Consider the following 18,826-nt stretch of genomic DNA (forward strand, 5'->3'; position numbering starts at 1 on the left):
AGGTCGTATATAATTCTGTACCACAAAATCATTACATGAACATGAAATAACAAAATATTATTCTTTGAACATACAGGCAGACATTAGGGGTAATGAAATATATTTCATAGATAATCTGTCACATCTATACTTTTTTTTCTTTTCTCCACTGACATAAGAGTCTGTGCTCAATAAATCAGTAAATCGATTTTATGGATATATGGAACTGGCCCCGTATAACCATTTTATGGATAGATTATGGGTGTAATATATTAATAATAATAAATATTAACTAAAATTAAGTAAAATTAATAAATTTAATAAAAAATAATGAAAATAAATACTAATTTATACTGATTGACATTTATACTTATAAACAAATAATTTTCAATTGTATTAGGTAATAAAACAAACCAATTGTATCGTCCTATTAACAAAGCACACGTGTATAGAATTATAATAAATTAATTAATTAATAAAAATTATTTTTATTTAATTATTTATTAGGTACCTATATCGAGAATGTTTTATGATGAATACTTCCTATTTACGATGTAGATATTACAATATTATGTTTGATGTTCCAGGACAAAGACGTAAAATGGGGAAAATCTTCACAAAAGATATAAAAATACGACGAAGGAAATCAGGAAGTAATGTAATCCATAACACGGGCAGATCTGACGGCGCTGCTAAGCAACGGATCAAAATGTTATTGAGTTTATTAAAATAACGTTATAATAATAATAACCTCGGTGGTGTAGTGGTTTACCACACCACCTTACTTCCCATGATGGCAGGTTCGGTTCTCGCAAAATATTCAACCATTTATATTCATGAATAGATACGATTGAAACGAACATTATCATTATTGGTCTGTGTTTTTTTGTTATTATGTATTATATGAATAATTATTCAGTATTGTATTCATGTTACATTTCTGTTTTTTAATTCTATAAATACAACTACATAAAGTAATATATATATATATATACAAATATGATATTAAAATATATTATTACAATACAATAAGCAGACATGGTTATATTTGGTTATTTTTGTTTTTTTTTTATTTTTAGTAGTAGTAGCATTAGTGGTTAATTTGAAATTTTACATTTTTGAAATTGTATGTACAATTTTGTTGTACGGATGATACTTACAAAGTAGTGTATATAGGTACATAAAAACAATAAATCATAGAAAATAACTATTGTTTTTATTAAAAGGAACTGTGTTTTGGTTGAAGAGTGAATAAACTAGAAAAATTAAACTTCCACAAATTTATCAACTCTACATTTAAATTATTTATTTAAGTTTAATGTACATTCAATAATGTTCATATGGGGGACTTATATATTAATCCATAATTAAATATCATTATATTATATAAATTCAATACAATTTAAAATTAATTATTTAATTAACATGTCAAATAATTACACAATTTTTTTTTAATTTATCAGCAGAGGCGGAGGCACACTAAAATTGACTAAAATTAGTGTCACAAAATTTCTGGATTGCCCCTTTTATGAAAAGGTCGTTTTCCTCGATAATATTATTATATCAGACCATGATATAATTACATGTAAAGTAAACCGAGGTACAAAGAACAATGTCTGATTAATATGACCTTAAGCAAAGTCCAATCAAGTTAACAAAGCAAGTCTGTTGGTCTGTCCGTCTTAACCTCTAAACGTTTTCCGGCCGTGAGTAGCACATAGTGGAGATAAGGTAATCTCTAATGTGATACTATAAATTCTTGACATAGGTATGACGTAGAGCGCTATGGGATAGAAAGATAGATAGCTCGTTTAGAGGTACTGTATTTTTTTAATAGGTGATAATGGAATAATGCTGCCGACTGCGCAAACGGTTTTTTTTAATTTTATGGATGACCATGGAATGACGCACCCACCTTCGCTGACGGTTTACGCTGGCGGGGCATCAGTTTTTTTTAATTTTATAGATGATCATGGAATGACGCACCCACCTTCGCTGACGGTTTACGCTGGCGGGGCATCAGTTTTTTTTAATTTTATAGATGATCATGGAATGACGCACCCACCTTCGCTGACGGTTTACGCTGGCGGGGCATCAGTTTTTTTTAATTTTATGGATGATCATGGAATGACGCACCCACCTTCGCTGACGGTTTACGCTGGCGGGGCACCAGTTTTTTTAATTTTATAGATGATCATGGAATGACGCACCCACCTTCGCTGACGGTTTACGCTGGCGGGGCATCAGTTTTATATTAATTTCACATGGATGATCATGGAATGACGCACCCACCTTCGCTGACGGTTTACGCTGGCGGGGCATCAGTTTTTTTTAATTTTATGGATGATCATGGAATGACGCACCCACCTTCGCTGACGGTTTACGCTGGCGGGGCACCAGTTTTTTTTAATTTTATGGATGATCATGGAATGACGCACCCACCTTCGCTGACGGTTTACGCTGGCGGGGCATCAGTTTTTTTTAATTTTATGGATGATCATGGAATGACGCACCCACCTTCGCTGACGGTTTACGCTGGCGGGGCATCAGTTTTTTTTAATTTTATGGATGATCATGGAATGACGCACCCACCTTCGCTGACGGTTTACGCTAGCGGGGCTGCAGTGAAGGATGCTAAAAACAGCATGAAGTCATTTTGGCAAATGGCAAATTACCACGATAGTTTCCAAAGGGCACCATGAAGGTCGTCCTGATATGGTACATGGCCAGTAATGGGGTTATTAGTCCATGTTACTAACAGTCCCTTTCCTCTCGCTGGGCATCAGTGGAGGATGATAAGATGAACCTGAGGTCCGGTCAGTAAGTTTCTGCCAGCGTAAACCGTTTGCACAGACTGGTGCACTATTTCATAATCTTTAATTTAAAAAGTATACCTTTATATTTGTGAAAATATAATTAAAATCGGTCAGGTATTTGTTGTATGAATCTTTCTTAACAAAGTGAAATCATTCAGGTCCCCATAATATTGGATTATACTAAAATTAAATGCAGTGAATTGAAGTAAAAAGTATTGTACGTATTAATCTATAATATCTATATTATATATATACTAATATTATAAAGCTGAAGAGTTTGTTTGTTTGTTTGAACGCGCTAATCTCAGGAACTACTGATTCGAATTGAAAAATTCCTTTTGTGTTGGATAGTCCATTTAGGAAAGAAGAAGGACCTTTAAGCTATATAACATTATCCTACGATTTATAGAAGGGAAGCATCAGTGAAAAATATTGCAAAAACGGGAAAAATTATATTTGAGGGCTTCCAAAGATAATCGCGAACAAGTCGCGGGCACAGCTACAGCTAGCTATAAAATATCATACAGTATAATGAAGATCATAATGTATTTTATTCGAACCTTTCCAGGTTGATTTACTAACCAAAATCCAAATATATGAGCTTTTACATGTATAATATTACTCTTATTAATGTAGTCATCATTCAATTGGATTGAGTGCTTCCCGCATCTACGGGGCTTTGTGTGGGCGGTACATTCCGTACACCTTTATCCTTAGCTAGGACCAGTTTTAATATTTTTTTAGTTCAATGTAACATTATTTATCGGTTTCTTTGATACGGAGACACAAAAATTTGTCCTAAGACAGCCTCTTGTGATCTTAGAATTATCTTGGAAATATGAATATTTTAATAAACAAAAATAGATATCAAAGTTACCAGAGTAGAGACTTAGACTTTTTACAAACTTGCTTACAAAGGTAACTCTGTTTGACCTATTTCAGCCGCCAAGCAATTTCTTTATATGTTGTTTATATGCTGTTTCGGTATATGGCAGTGAAATTATAGGGTATAGAGTCTACATCTTGGCCCCATATAACAACGCAGGAGAACCACGGGCGTTACATGATGACGTGATGTCGTTGGTCCTGTTTATGTATATTGACAACTATTGCAACTTAACATCAGGCGGGCCGTAAGCTTGTATGCCTTTCCAGTCATTTAAAAAACATACCTATGTCTAGTGGGAGTGCCGAGTTGTTTTTATGAATACATTTCATATCAGAATTTGTTTTCAGTCTAAATACGTACATGAATGAAATATTCGTAGAATAACATAGATTACGAGTAGGTGCAAAGTACGAAGATTAATTTTAGAGGTTAGGACATGCAGATTCGTAGATAACTCCGACATTTTTATGAGTGTTTTTTTTTTAAATAGATTACAATAGAATGGTATACTCTTAATAGTTAACTAAGTAATCGTACTTATTCCGCGATTCCTCCGGAAATCCAATGGTTTCCAGATTCGCGTGGTACACAGTTGTAACTGCGATCGAGAGAGAAAGAGATTGTTGAAAGAAAAACAGGTGGCTATTTTTTCCTTAGACCCCCGCTAGACCCCCGCTAGACCACCGCTAGACCCCCAATACCAACTCACAAATGGGGAAACAAGGAGGAGAGAAAGAGATTGTAGAAAGAAAAAAAGAGCCACCTCTTTTTCCTTTCTACAATTTCTTTCTTTCCTCCCTATTTCCCCATTTGTGAGTCGGTATCGGGGGTCTAGTGGTTTAGTATAGCGCCTTATTTTCGTGATGGTCGCGGTTTCGGTTCCTCGCACGGTGTAAACATTTATATAGAGTTTGATTATTTGTAACGATCTCTGTGCCTACATATATATTATGTATTAAAAAAAAATAAGTATTAGTATCAGTTGTCTAGTACCCAGTACCCACCACCACTGTGTGGATTATCTAGGGATATTATTACATTACTATTATGTTCCTGCAAATATTTTGCCATATAAATTACAATCGTTATTATTATTATTATTAAAATTATAAAAAATAATAAAATGATAGAAGAGTGAAAAATTAGAGTTGTATGTATTTTTAAATTAAACATTAAAAAAAATAGTCGAAATATTGAAAAAAAATTTTGACGTGAGCCACTTTAAACACTTAGGTGTATAAACATTAGTTATAAACCTATTCTCAGATTTACAGAATATAGATATAAAATATCATCAATTGCGGTCAAGCCGTTTCGGAGGAGTATAAACACGAAACCTGTGACACAAGAATTTTATATATTAGATTATGCCCGGTGCATTGGGTGGGACAGGTTATGCTAACGGAAATATATTTTGTGACTACAATATAAAATGAAGATTGTATAGTATGATGTTGCACAAGGTTATAGGTAATAGCAGTTTTATCAATATATCAAATATCCCGAAGTTTTATTTTTGTATTTGTTTTTATTTAACAGGTGCAGCAGATCAATCAAATTTTTTATCAAATATTATTCCAAGGTTGAGAATAAAATTCACCAATATTGAGTTCTCCATAAGAATTTAGTTGTGTATACAGTAATAACACAGAGCAAGTTGTCCTCAGAATCTTGAGAAGAAGTAATTATCAAGCTTGTTTGAAAGGTATAGTATTATTTGGATTAAAAAAAAATCTTTTTATTTTCTTGCATCAGAATGCAGGAAAATGTAAAAAAAATTAATGTGAAAGAAAACTAGCAAGAAACTTTTAAATAGTTCTCGAGATCTTTCAAGATGTCTTTGGTAAAAACAATGTGGACTCATAACCTCATGCTGTTCCCTCTGGAAACCATCATGATAAATTCCTAGTGAATTTGTCAGGACCTACCAATTTTTTTTTCAATGATAAAAATGCACCCGACTGCGCTAACAGTATACGCTGGCGGAGTACTAGTGAAGGATGAAGTCAAGTCAGTGTTCCCATCGTGGCGAATTTACCAAAAATTTACCAAAATGGATGAATGATAACAATCCCCTATTACCCCTAAATCTCACGTAGGTTACTAAATTTAGATGCAATATTGGAGCAATAGAAGGAAACGCCCCATATAGCGTCCTATGCCACCTCGTGTGTAGCGAAATCAGAACTGATTCTCATAGTCTCTCGCCTACCCAACTGCTCCAATTGGCTCTGACTTTGTTGTACTCACCGTGTACACCAGTGTTTCACAATGTGAGGCCCATTTTACCACATGCGGTTTGATTATTAAGGGAGACAATTCGAAAATATACTCGACACGAATTTCGTTCTGGATCATTTTAATGCAATACTATAATAGATCTCGGCGCCAAATTCAATGAAAAATACAAATTCTGAAATAACTGTATTATCACTAAATTAAACTATTAAATTAATATAGAAAATTCTTTATTAAAATTTTCTATTACAATTTTAATTGCAGTTTTTCATTATATGTTTTGAAAATTTAATTATCTTCCATGTTTTGTTAATAATTTCCTAGTGATCTCTTCCTAAAACATGTCATTTAAGTTTAAGGGGGTTTAAGAATTTTAGAAAAGTAATGTGGCAAGACACAAGGCAAAAAGGTTGGGAAACACTGGTCTACAATGTATAACTCAAAAGGACTGTAGTTATGAACAATTTTATTCAATGTAGCTACAAAAATAAGGGCAGTATGTTATCTAACGTTGTTGGCCTTCCGTCGTGTTATAAATAATGCATTGTTTTTATCTACAAGTGCGGAACCGCCAGTGATAAAAAGTTACCTAATAATAATATCTAAGTACAATTCTTACAGCGCCATCTAGTTCGAAGCTAAGTAGAGTTTGTGTTTTGGGTACTAGGCAACTGATATATTTGATATAGATATTTTTTTTCTAAATACATACCTATATAGTCTTTGGTATATGCTATCTATGATATTTATAACGTAATCTGCATTTTGTAGAAACGAGTCTGTATTGAAAAATGGCGGGAATGGCCAAATTATATGTGAACCGCGAATTAGCTTTTTATTCCAATACAGTACATATAAATAGAAAACATCCAAGCATATACATATAAACGTAACATATTACGTTTACAGTAACGTTTCCTCGCACGATAGTAACATTGTACCATTGCGAGGAATCTATCCCGAACGAACATAGGAACCAAAACGGTGTTCTAAACCATTAAACCACCGAGGCCGAGAAGGTTATTGCAGAAGAATTTTATACTAATAGAACATTTTCTATGAGAAAAGATCTGCTATACCATATAGTACCTAAATTCATAGTACGAGATATCAATCAGTAAAATTATTTAATAAATAACCAGTTGCCTAAATTTATAAAAAAAATCGATCTGTATTATGTATGTATTTATAAAAAAAATTGAGTATTTATATCTGTCGTCTAGTACCAATAACATAAACTCTGCTTACCGTAGCACTAAATAACGCTGTGTTAATTGTCCAGGGTTATTTATTTTATTAATATAAAAAATTTGTAATTTACTTAATAATTTATTTTCGATGTTGGTTATGAAATAAAATAGAATAATTTTTATGCGTATTAAATTAGGCTCATGATAATTATCATAAGTCTAATAATTTCCTGATAAGTGAAGTTCAAACATGTATCAAATGATAAGTGTTACTGTGTGATAAATAGAAAGTATTAATGTCTACAACGTTGTCTGCGAGTACTCCTAAACTAATACTATATTTCTACACAGATAGATTTTGTAGAAAATCATCTGAGTCTTAACTTCTTTAGCCGCTAAGGTGCTTGCTTTGTAAGTTGGTCGGAAGGGCATTGATTCATATAGCCATGGATTTCAGGATAAGGAGCCATAAGTGCAGCGGTTGTCATATTATTACCAAGAAACATGTACAATAGGTATTGTAAAAAATATTTAAAAAAAATTGTAATCCCTAATAAAATTACACCCATACAAAGTAGGGCGGATCGCTAATATATAGGTACTAATCCCTCTTCTGGGATAAGTCCGCCATTGTACGCATGTTTTTTTTTTCTAAGTCAATTGTGTCCTTTTATTTATAATATTATTGTACAATAAAGTATTACAAACAAACAAACTAATCCCATTTGTACACCACTACGGGCGAGCGCGAGGTACGAATGTTACCTACATGAATACAACTAATCAAAAAGATTAAGTTTACCTTCAACTTTCAACTAACAGCATATTAAAAAAAAACTGGAATAACTTTACGTGTATATAATTCTTAAGAATAATAGTCTCGCAAGAATAGTCAAAAGTAATATACCTTTATAAAAAGAATGGTGGACAAGCTGCCAGCAACAGTGGATGATAATGTTATGGTGCACCTGGACAGTATTTCCGGTCTAACCACAAACATAATGTTGTAAGTGAGTATGTATATATTTAGGGTGAAGTTATTTTTCTTTTCCATTCATCCTTGTTCGCGGGTGCACTATTCCATTTTATAAATACATTTTTAGGTACATTAATTAGAAATAATCTTAACAAAGGAGGTCTTATTTATAAAAGAGATCTCTTCCACTCAACCCAAAGAGCGTGGCATAGGAAGTGTTGAGTGGGTCAAATTGAGCAAATAATAATTTACGTACCTATAATATACGCATAGTTTATTTACTTGCAACGTTAATGAAACTGTATCTTATCTGTTGATATAATTATTTACAAGCGATTATAATTGGGCATTAGTTTGTACTTTGACCGCATGAGAAATGTAATAGATTAGCAGACAGTTTTTTTATGAATGATACTGGGATGGTTTACGCTAGCCGGGCATCAGTAGAAAATTATATGATGAGGATGAGGGCAGGTCAGTCAGCCCATAGTGGCGAATTTACCCGTTATTAGTATTGTGGACAAGTCTTCATTACTAACAATACCCTTTACCTCCCTCTATATAAAGAGTAATCACCTGTCTATATCTATAAATCGGAACTATACTTAATATTAATTAATTTTATAAAGTAAATTCAGATATAGAGTGTGCAATCAGTAATTTCAATTTTCTTATGATTATTTTTAGCAAACATGTACCCTTTGGAAATTGCTATTTTTTGCTGCTGTTTATAGACCAGAAAAGTACCATTTCCATTATAAAGTAAATAATGCCGCCCGTTCTGGATATTGGCATGCAGTCTTTTTGCCATTACTGAGAACTAAGTTATGTCTCCATACTCTGCAATTTCACTTACAAACTTTACCCTTCCACCCGGAACGTAGCGTGCTGAGCAAGCTGCTTGCAGGTAATATCAGGTACGGACAGAAATCTATCTCTGAGAATTTTGAGTTCTAACTCACTCAGACGATTTTGTACCGACTTGTAATGATCTAACAGTCTTGTTTTTAATGTTTTATATAATTACTATAAAATATTCTACATAATATAAAAATAAATGTTCAGTCCCATTAGCGTATACCGTTAATTTGGACGGGTGCACCATTCCATTATCATTTTTTTACCTATCTACTCTGAGATATTTATTCAGCGTTACACCAGTATTACAATAATTTTTGTAAAATATTTACTTTCTATATCAGTTAAAATCAATTGGTAACGCTGAAAGCGACCGTAAAAGTATCTGCGAATTATACCAATTTCTAGTTTTGTAACGTATAACGCCATCTATTGACTCCTGAAACAACAAGAATTTTTAGTTCTATTGACTTAGATATGGTGGCGCTAAAGTTTTTTACTTTACCATTTTCTGAATAAATTATTAATATACATTTAATAAAAAGATTGATAATAGTAATTTCTATATAATGATTTTAGCCTAAAAATTTTATGAAGGTTAGCAATAGACGTTATTCTATACATTATAACATATTGGCGCCATCTATGCCGCTTTGTCTAACCTTTATATTGAATTGAAATGTAGTTAGTTCTTAGTGTGAATGTCGCGAATATTACATACTGTAGTGAAAAAGACCCACCTAGTCTTGTGGGCACAGTTTTGTCGAATTTAATAATAATAAAAAATTATACAAACTTCCTGATCAACCAGAATTTGTAAAATCGCTAAAATGAACGTTCAAATGTCACATTGACAGCGTGGTTACGACGTTGCGTCATATACATTTCTGTATTTTACTATTTTTCATTTTGTTGATCTCGTTTACAACAAAACAATAAATAATCGTGTAGAAGTTATAAAAACTTAACGTTACCTAATAAGAACGTTGATTTTATAATAATTTCGCAAGAAGCATTCCATGTTAAATTTCTATACCGATGTTATGATAAAATAAAAACAAAAGATTGTTGGCGGGATTCTTATGTTTTTATTCTGATTTTTACACCTAGAATCGAAAGTTTCTAATTATTCTACTGTTAACATTGTTTTATAACATTGTGTTATTTCAGGGGATGATTTTGTGCAGTGTGTACCAACAAAAAAGGGCCACCAAATTCTGTATAAAGGATACACATACATTTTTAAAAGTAGGTTGCTTTGTGGTGCAGAGCAATGGTGTTGTTCGTTCCGCCAGAAAACAGGTTGTATATCTTTGATTAACATGCAAGCAAATGGTGTAGAAGTTGTAAGGGATTTCCACAATCATAAGAAGCCAATGTTTAGTGACTGAACCTATGTATTAAAAAATCCTATAATATGTAGATTGATTAAAAATGGTTATACATTATTAAATTTCTAAATGTGTATATTGTAATTTATTTATTTCATTATGAAGTTCTGTTTCGTTACGAAATATTCTTTAAACAGTGAAATAATAGAATCTATGCACTTTTAAACCACATACCTTGAAGTACATCGTAGACACTTGTATTTATGGTAAACTGTAAAACACACAACAGAATAAACTTATTGAAAACCATATATTCTTTCTATTTATCCTTACAATTATAATTAAAATATTTTATTATTATGACCTCTTTTATTTACCCGTTTACAAAAATATCTGTTTATGCTAATGGTTCTAGAAAAAATTGTAAGATTTTGTCTGCAAATATTTGAGAGATATCTATATATATTTCCATATATTTATGCTCAACAGCTTAGATGAGAGGATAAATGTGTATAATTAAGTCCAGCATTGATTAAAATCTGTATATTTGTAAATTCTTTGTGTTAATATTTCAGTCGACATTTATTTGCAGACATTATCTTCACATGATTTCTAAAAGTGATGTAATCATGATATTGCTACTTATTTTTTACCACATATCTTTTTTGTAACTGTAATATTGATGTTATTAGATATAGCTACACTTTGATCCTGTCATACTGTATCTAAGCTGAGTAACTATGTATTTAATAAAAAAATAGTGTGTATTTAAGTAAATTAACATACTTTTATTGATTAGAAAAATGATAGAAGCAAATAAGAAACTAAAAGTTAACCAAATTGTTTACAGAATTGCCAGAATGGGTACTGATATACTACATGAAACAATCGAAAACAGAGTATAAATGCAATATATGTGAAAATGTTCTAACAGTTATCGATGAGAAATCTGAAGAGTTATTGGATCATATAAAAATTAATCATAAAGAGGTATACGAACTACATAAAGATAATACTTCATCATCAGTTGGGTATCATATAGAGTTCCTACATTTAAATGTCTTGAGAGATGATGGGGATCCTGAAACTCAACCAGTTTTTATCGGAGAAGTCTGTGAAGCGACTACTGAGGAGACGTCCAAACCTATTATAGAGAAAGTTGAATCAGAATGGAAACCATCACCGACAAAAAGGAAGAAAATAATCAGTTGTAAGTATAAGTAACATATAATTAATATCAGAAGTGGCTATTTTGGTCTGTTTAACTGCATAATTCTCTTATACTAAGTATATAAACCTTGCAATATACTTAACTCTTAAAGCATTTCTTATGAGTTATATGTATGTGCTAAATACCAAACCAAGCATATCCAATATATGCACAACAGTCATAATGAAAATTATTTCACAACTGTTCAACAGAAAACATTGTATAGGTTTTATTTAGTTCATGTCCATCCTTTTTAATATGACCTATCTTCCACCAAATTTCATTAAGATCAGATCAGCTATTTAGTCCTGAAAACTAAATAAGCACACAGGGCACAGGGGAATGGGTTTGTTAGTAATGTCATGAACCCATTCCTAGCAATGTACCACATCAAGTTGATCTCCATGTGTCCCCCCCTGGATAGACTTGTGAAGTTTTCCTGTTTGTGAAGATGGGCTGACTGACCTGACCTCATCCTATCATCGTCCAGTGCCCCGCAATCTTAAACGGTTAGCGCAGGCAGGTGCACTACTCCTTTCAGCTATAATAAAATATAACAACACAGATAGTCCAACACACTTTCAGATTTATATTATAACAAGTAACTCTCCCCAGCATTGCACAGATGCATAACAAATCTTTGATTTTCTCAGCTTTTCTGTATAATATGCATGTATTCTGCATACAAACCTTTCTCTTGAATCTCTCTATTTACTGTTGAAAACAGCATTAAAATCTGTTGTGTATGTTAAAAGTTCTAAGTGAAATAGTGCAAGCACCTTTCATTTATACTATGTAAAGATATTAATATAATAATAGCAATATTGCTCTAACAGTGGAAACCAGACGTCGAAGTTGGGTGTGGAAATACTTCACAAAAATGAAGGATGACAACACCATGTATCAATGTAACCTGTGCAACATAGTATTATCAATCAAGGGCTGCAACACCAACAATATGAACCGACACGTCCGAACCAAGCATACAGATGTGTATGAGGCTGAAATGTTTATAAAAAAGGATAAATCTAAAGATGATGATTATGATCAAAGTGAAGATATGGACAGTTTTAAGGTGACATCAGAGGATGCCAGTTACAGTGAACATGAGGGTGAGGATTTGGGTGAGTACTGATACTAAGTCTTTTAAACCTGAAGATGTAAAGAAAGAATAAATTATTTAAAAGAGCAACATGCAAGTTTCTTGCTCATTCTTCTTGTGATAAGAAAGCTTTCCGAATGAACGGTAGATTAAAAAAAATAAAATGTAATGACTATTTCAGAGTGCTTCAATGGAAGTTTATTTGAATAAATAATTTTATATTCTTATTCTAGTACACTAATGTAAAAGAAAGTCCACACCACAGCAATTTGAGAAATTCTTTCACTATTTCAACATCATTCTAGAATGTGTAGTCACTTTTTATACTATAGAAAGTTATACATTTCATTTGATGAAAGGTGTTTTGTATTTATTGTGTAAATCTGTAATAGGAAGGAAATAACATAATAGAGTTGACAATAAATAATTTGTAACTCATTTATTTAGTGTACAGCGCCATCTAGTGAGCTGTTCAGAAATGAGAGTTGCTGATATGCTACCAGTAGATATCATTAGAAGTGACAAACTTTTTGATAATTGTGTTAACTTAAGTGTATTATGAGGTTTGATGTCAGTTTTATTCATATTTTATTATATAAGAACTAGCTGTCCCGGCAAACGTTCTTTGCCATATAAATTAATAACGCTATAAAAAAATAGGAGTTGATGATAGAAAGATGAAAATTTTGGATTGTATGTATTTTTGTATGTTGTATCTTAAAAAAATAGAAACTAAAAATTTTGTCTATAACATAAAAAAAAAAATTTGGGGTGGACTACCCCTAACATTTAGGGGGATGAAAAATAGATGTTGGCCGATTCTCAGACCTACTCAATACGCTTACAAAATTTCATGAGAAGCGGTCGCTTGACCGATTCTCGTGAAATTTTGTCTTCGTGTTTCGTTTCGGAGGAGTATGGGAACGAAAACTGTGACACGAGAATTTTATATATAAGATATCTATGAGTTATTGCATATATTTAATAGTATTTTCATAATCATATTATTTCTAGACCTTTGAAAATACAGATATCTGCACATTTTAGGTCATATCCGCTATTTTCATATTTTTTTGTGATTGATAACGCTATTGTAATTGGTTGATAAGCTTGCGTTATTTTGGTGAGGGATTAGGGATTAGTGGGATGATGGGATGAAGATGAAGTCAGGTCAGTGAAGATGAAGTTAGTGCATCATTGTGAATTCTCCAGACAGACACTACCTAATAGACATTGCTAGTAATGAGGCATTGGTTCCAATTACATTTTTTTTTATTCTTTATTGCACTATAAAAAGAGTACAAAATGCGAGTTTAATGCCATATGGCATTCTCTACCAGCTAACCTTTAGGTAGAAAGAGAAAGCCTTATAGGGCAGTCATGGCGAAAAAACGATAATACTATATTATATAAATAACTAAAGAATATCTATACTCTTCTTGGTCATACAAGGTGTACAATATTTTTTTTACAAGTGCTGCTGATCTTATGGTGATAATTACCAATCTTATATATAAAGTTCTTGTGTAACAATGTTAGTTACCACACTCCTCCCAAACGGCTTGACCGATTTTTATGAAATCTATGTATTTCTCATACCCCTAAGTGATAAGGGTTGTCCACCCCTAACATTATTTTTTTATTTTTTGGGCAAAATTTTTTATTTATATTTTTTATTATGTGTCATTAAAAAATACATTCAACCCTACATTTTCACCATTCTATCACCAACCCCTACTTTTTTATATGACAAAACAACGTTTGCCGGGACAGCTAGTAATATTATATTATATAAATAACTAAACAATATCTAGTCTCGGTCATATAAGGTGTACAATTATTTTTCTAGTCAGCAGTATTTGTTAATTAAACTATTATGTATTTCAATAACAGATTCGTCAGGCCTGAAACGAAGGAGCTGGGTATGGTCATACTTCAACCAATTATCAGGAACATTGGCTCAGTGCAAGTTATGCAAACGCAGTATTAGCCACGGTGGGAACGCAACGGGAAATATGAATAGACATCTCAAGATGATTCACAACAAGACAGGAGGTAAGTATTCATATATTTATTGATAATAATCATGATACTGTCGCTTTTCGAAATGACGTCTAGGATTTGAATCTTGATGTGGCCAATTTTAGAAATTGACTTTTATAAATGGGTCTGGGGTAGTATGTTGTGCCTGCAGACCCTGGTTTTAGAAGGGTATTGAATTGTTAATTAACCATAGTCATAATATCGCATGTGGAAACTGATAACATAGCTATGAGGTTATTAGATAGCTTTATCATGAAAAATTGACTAGGAATTATGTAGAATATTTTCTAGGTCTTATAACGATATTCATATATGAAATTTCTTTCAGAAACCAATGCTTGGGTGTGGAAAGTCTTTGACAGTACTGATCCTGAATACTACACATGTAAAATATGTCAATATAAATGTATGAAGGACTGCGATAGACATAAAAGCATAGCCTTGATACTGGAACACCTTAAGGAAGAACATGGTGTGGTTTCAAGTGTTCAGATTATTACTGCTTCTATGTGAAGTTAGGTTACAAGTTCATGGTTGGGCCAACATTGGACTGTCTGTGAGGCTATTACATTATCAAATATATAGTTAAATCAATTAGTCAATTAGAGAAGCTATTGATGCACTTTTGATATAACTTCATGTTTTATAATGTTTTGTATAACTTAGGAATAATTTTGAGAGAAAAAAATTACATGTTATTTCTTTATTTCTTAAAATTTTTTGTGCTGTCCTATATATTTTATATTGTAATAACTCTCCTACAAGGCGTATTACACTATCAAATATATAGGAACACATATATCAACTAATAATGCCGATGATATACTGTTAATGGTTATTAAAAAATATATATCTTGTAATATTTAGAAATAATGTAGTGAGGTAATCAGTGGTAGTGGTAGTTCGTATTTATGATTGTAAGGCATTATATTATCAAGTTTTAGGATCATGGATAGTTGAAGTAGGGAATTATTTAATAAGGTCCTGATTTAATTTTAATGCCGTTTTTAAAGATTTATATATTTATACAGCTTAAAAACAGCCTAGTGGTATTAATTTTTGTTTTAACCGAGCATTTATGATGTCAGAATGTTTATATGATGCTATAAATTTGATAATGTAACAATATCCTAAGATATGATCGTGTATATGTGATAGTGTAATATACCTCTAAATGACACGAGCGGTGTTGTGATAAAAAATATAGCAATATTAAATCTGATATTACATCAATAAATATCATATTATTACACTGTTTGAAATGCTTTTATAAAAGTATTTTTTATATTACATACATACTTTTGATACACAGAAAAATCCCAAAGTTAGACAATCTGACTATAAATATTGAGTATATTTGTTTTGCACGGGTATTGAACCTAGCAAACATGTAAATTTAATAACATACCAAGATCTTTGTAATGAGTATGATACATATATTTAGAAGCAACCCACAAGGTTATTATAAGACGTGTAGTTACATTTCCTTTTTAGTAAATAATAGTTAAGAGCCTCCTTACTAAGAATCGTATAAAATATTCCTGGATAGAACACAGCGCCATCTACTATCAATTAACGCACTTGTATTAACATCTTTTTATCTTTAAAAATATATTTACGCGATTTTAATTGTCTTTAGCGATTTAAGTTCCACTGAAAGAGCGCTTCTTAAATTATGAATTATGTATAATTAATAAAAATAATAAGTTAGATCCCATGATTTTTACTAATTGTATATTAAAAATTTGTTATGTGAATTATCGTAGAATTTATATATTATTTGATCTATAAACAAATTTCATAGATAACAATATTTATAATTTAATGATAACGTTGAGTTTTAAAAGCAATCATGCATTCTCTCTGACATCTATTAGATTCATTGGCGAATAAACTTTTCTTCAGTTACTTTTAAACTTTCGTGTTTAATACACATTATTTAAATTATTAACCGGGTCTTAACACGAATAATTTTATGGCAAATAAAGGTATTTACCTCTCTCGACTAGGTGGCGCTAGCCGTGGTCACAAGCTGACTGACTGGTGGACTGACTGACGTCGAGAGAGGTAAATACATTTATTTGCCACAAAATTATTCGTGTTAAGACCCGGTCAATAATTTAAATTTTTCTTCTTTAAATTTAAGATACACTTATAAATATTTTGTTTCTGTGGTTGTTTGTAAAACATTTGTGCCTTTATATAGCTGTTCGTGATAGACCGGAGAGTTCGTAATATTTTGTAGGCTATTTTTTTTATCGTCCGGTGAAGCTGTAAAAGCTAGTTCCGGGTAACAATATTAGAGTAGTCCGGAAAAAAGGTTAATTATAATGATTTGAGAGACCGCGATATAGGGCTGCCAATGCTATGTAGAGTAAAATTTCTCATTATTTCTAATTGTGTTTAATTATACTATATATAGATATAAATACAGTAATACCCCCCTATAACGCGTAACGTATAAATTATTTACGTTCAACATATCTCGCTAGAGGGGTTTTTAAAACGAATATTAAGAAAAAAATATATTATGGACAAATTATGTACGTTTTATTAAAGTCAAACTAAACGAAGAACAGTTTAAACAAAAATTGGCGGCGGTAATGCATATAAACTAAAAAAAACAGTTCATTGAGTTTAAATAATAAATAAATTAACAGTTTTATTACTGTACAAATCATTATAAACACAGTACAGAAATATAATGTGTTATATTAGTTTATTATTTATGTGGGGGAATGGCCCCACGTGTTATACCGAAGATTGAAATCGCATAATATGAAAACGTGTTACCTCTTATACCGCGTTATAATATATAAGGGGCATTACTGTAAATAAATACAATAAAATAAAAGTATAGTTTCCGTATGAGTTTCATACTAGTTTTATTATACGAAAGTGAGTGTTTGTTACGATTTTACGACTAAACGGCTGAACGATCTTAACTAAATTTATCCAGAAAATAGATGGTTGTAATTAAGATGGAGATAGACTATTTTTATCTCAAAAATTATTTGGAAAGGGGTGAAGTAGGGGATGAAAGTTTGTGAAGACTACGTCGCGAGTACGAGTTAGTATTTTCTATTATGCACGGGAAGCGGTTTTAGAGAGCAATTTAGTTACTATAGTGAATTAACTGTATGTGCCTACTAAATGCGTTCTGTTTATTTTTATGATCATGTCTTATACAAATATCATAATATAACATGTATATGTAACTATTAGTTAGTTATTTTAGTATTAATCAGTTCTATGTAGTGATAGGTAATAGAAAATAATAGATATATTTAATTTGCACATTTGTTAATATTTATCTTAGGTTAATTAACGAAATTTGTTTTAAGTATTCGCATAATTGGCGCCAAATAATGAAGAACTTTTGTATTTGTAAAAACAAGAGAGAAAGAACTCAACTTTAATTATAATGTTTGTCGCATGCTTTCGAACTAAGAAAATAGCATGGAAGAGTAGGACAAAACAGTTCCATAGCTAATATAAATGTATTACCGTTTTAGCGTCTTTATAAGTAAAGGTTAGGCTATGGGTGTATGGTTGTTAGTAATGTGGATTGATGATCTTATTGCTAGCAATGTACCATGTCATGGAAAACCATCGTTATAAATTCTTGGTGAATATGTAACGATGGGCTAACTGACCTGACCTCATGCTCATCTTATCATCCTTCACTGGTACCCCGTCAGTGTAAACCGTTAACGCAGGCAGGAGCACCATTCCATTATCATCCATAAAAAAAATGCGCGTTGTGAATTTTATTTCTGCATTTACAACTTTTTCTACGACTAAGTTGTGGATTAGTTTTACTATTTTGCATATACTTTTTTTGTTTTCTCAGTTAGAATAGATTTTTACACTACCTACCACTAAGTGTACATGTAGATAAATAGATGCAATATAAATAGTTATTTTATCGGGCTTTTCCCGTAATACTTTTTCTTTTTCATAAGAGGAATATGGAAGGAAGTTGCTATAAAAATAAAATATTAAAGTATAATTATTGAGTTAAATTTGTACGTATTGCGTTTGAATAATTTAAATATTAGTTTTATAATTAGTTTAATGAGCACTATGCAGTCTTGTATTTAGTTTATATATTAGAATAATGTAAATAAAATGTAAAGTTAATAACAAATAAAATTGGGCACACATTCTTGTTTTATTTATGTCCATTTTCCT

General features: G+C 31.6%; 1 protein-coding gene across 2 annotated transcripts in view; it reads left to right on the top strand.

Moving 5' to 3' along the window:
• LOC131847853 (zinc finger and BTB domain-containing protein 34-like) overlaps positions 1 to 15,258 on the top strand; it is a 603,887-nt gene extending 588,629 nt beyond the window's left edge. The window contains exons 5-9 of one of the 2 annotated variants that reach the window (XM_059197527.1): positions 10,117 to 10,248; positions 11,128 to 11,487; positions 12,324 to 12,611; positions 14,483 to 14,644; positions 14,961 to 15,258. In XM_059197527.1, coding sequence (XP_059053510.1) covers positions 10,117 to 10,248; positions 11,128 to 11,487; positions 12,324 to 12,611; positions 14,483 to 14,644; positions 14,961 to 15,145 — 1,127 coding nt within the window. In that variant the 3' untranslated portion in view covers positions 15,146 to 15,258. The remainder of the gene's footprint in view (positions 1 to 10,116; positions 10,249 to 11,127; positions 11,488 to 12,323; positions 12,612 to 14,482; positions 14,645 to 14,960) is intronic. The other variant, XM_059197528.1, reaches the window with a different exon arrangement.
• The last annotated feature ends 3,568 nt before the right edge of the window (positions 15,259 to 18,826 follow it).

This window comes from Achroia grisella, unplaced genomic scaffold, assembly GCF_030625045.1.
Source record: "Achroia grisella isolate CSIRO2021 unplaced genomic scaffold, CSIRO_AGI_Agris_v1 utg544, whole genome shotgun sequence".
Taxonomy (NCBI): domain Eukaryota; kingdom Metazoa; phylum Arthropoda; class Insecta; order Lepidoptera; family Pyralidae; genus Achroia; species Achroia grisella.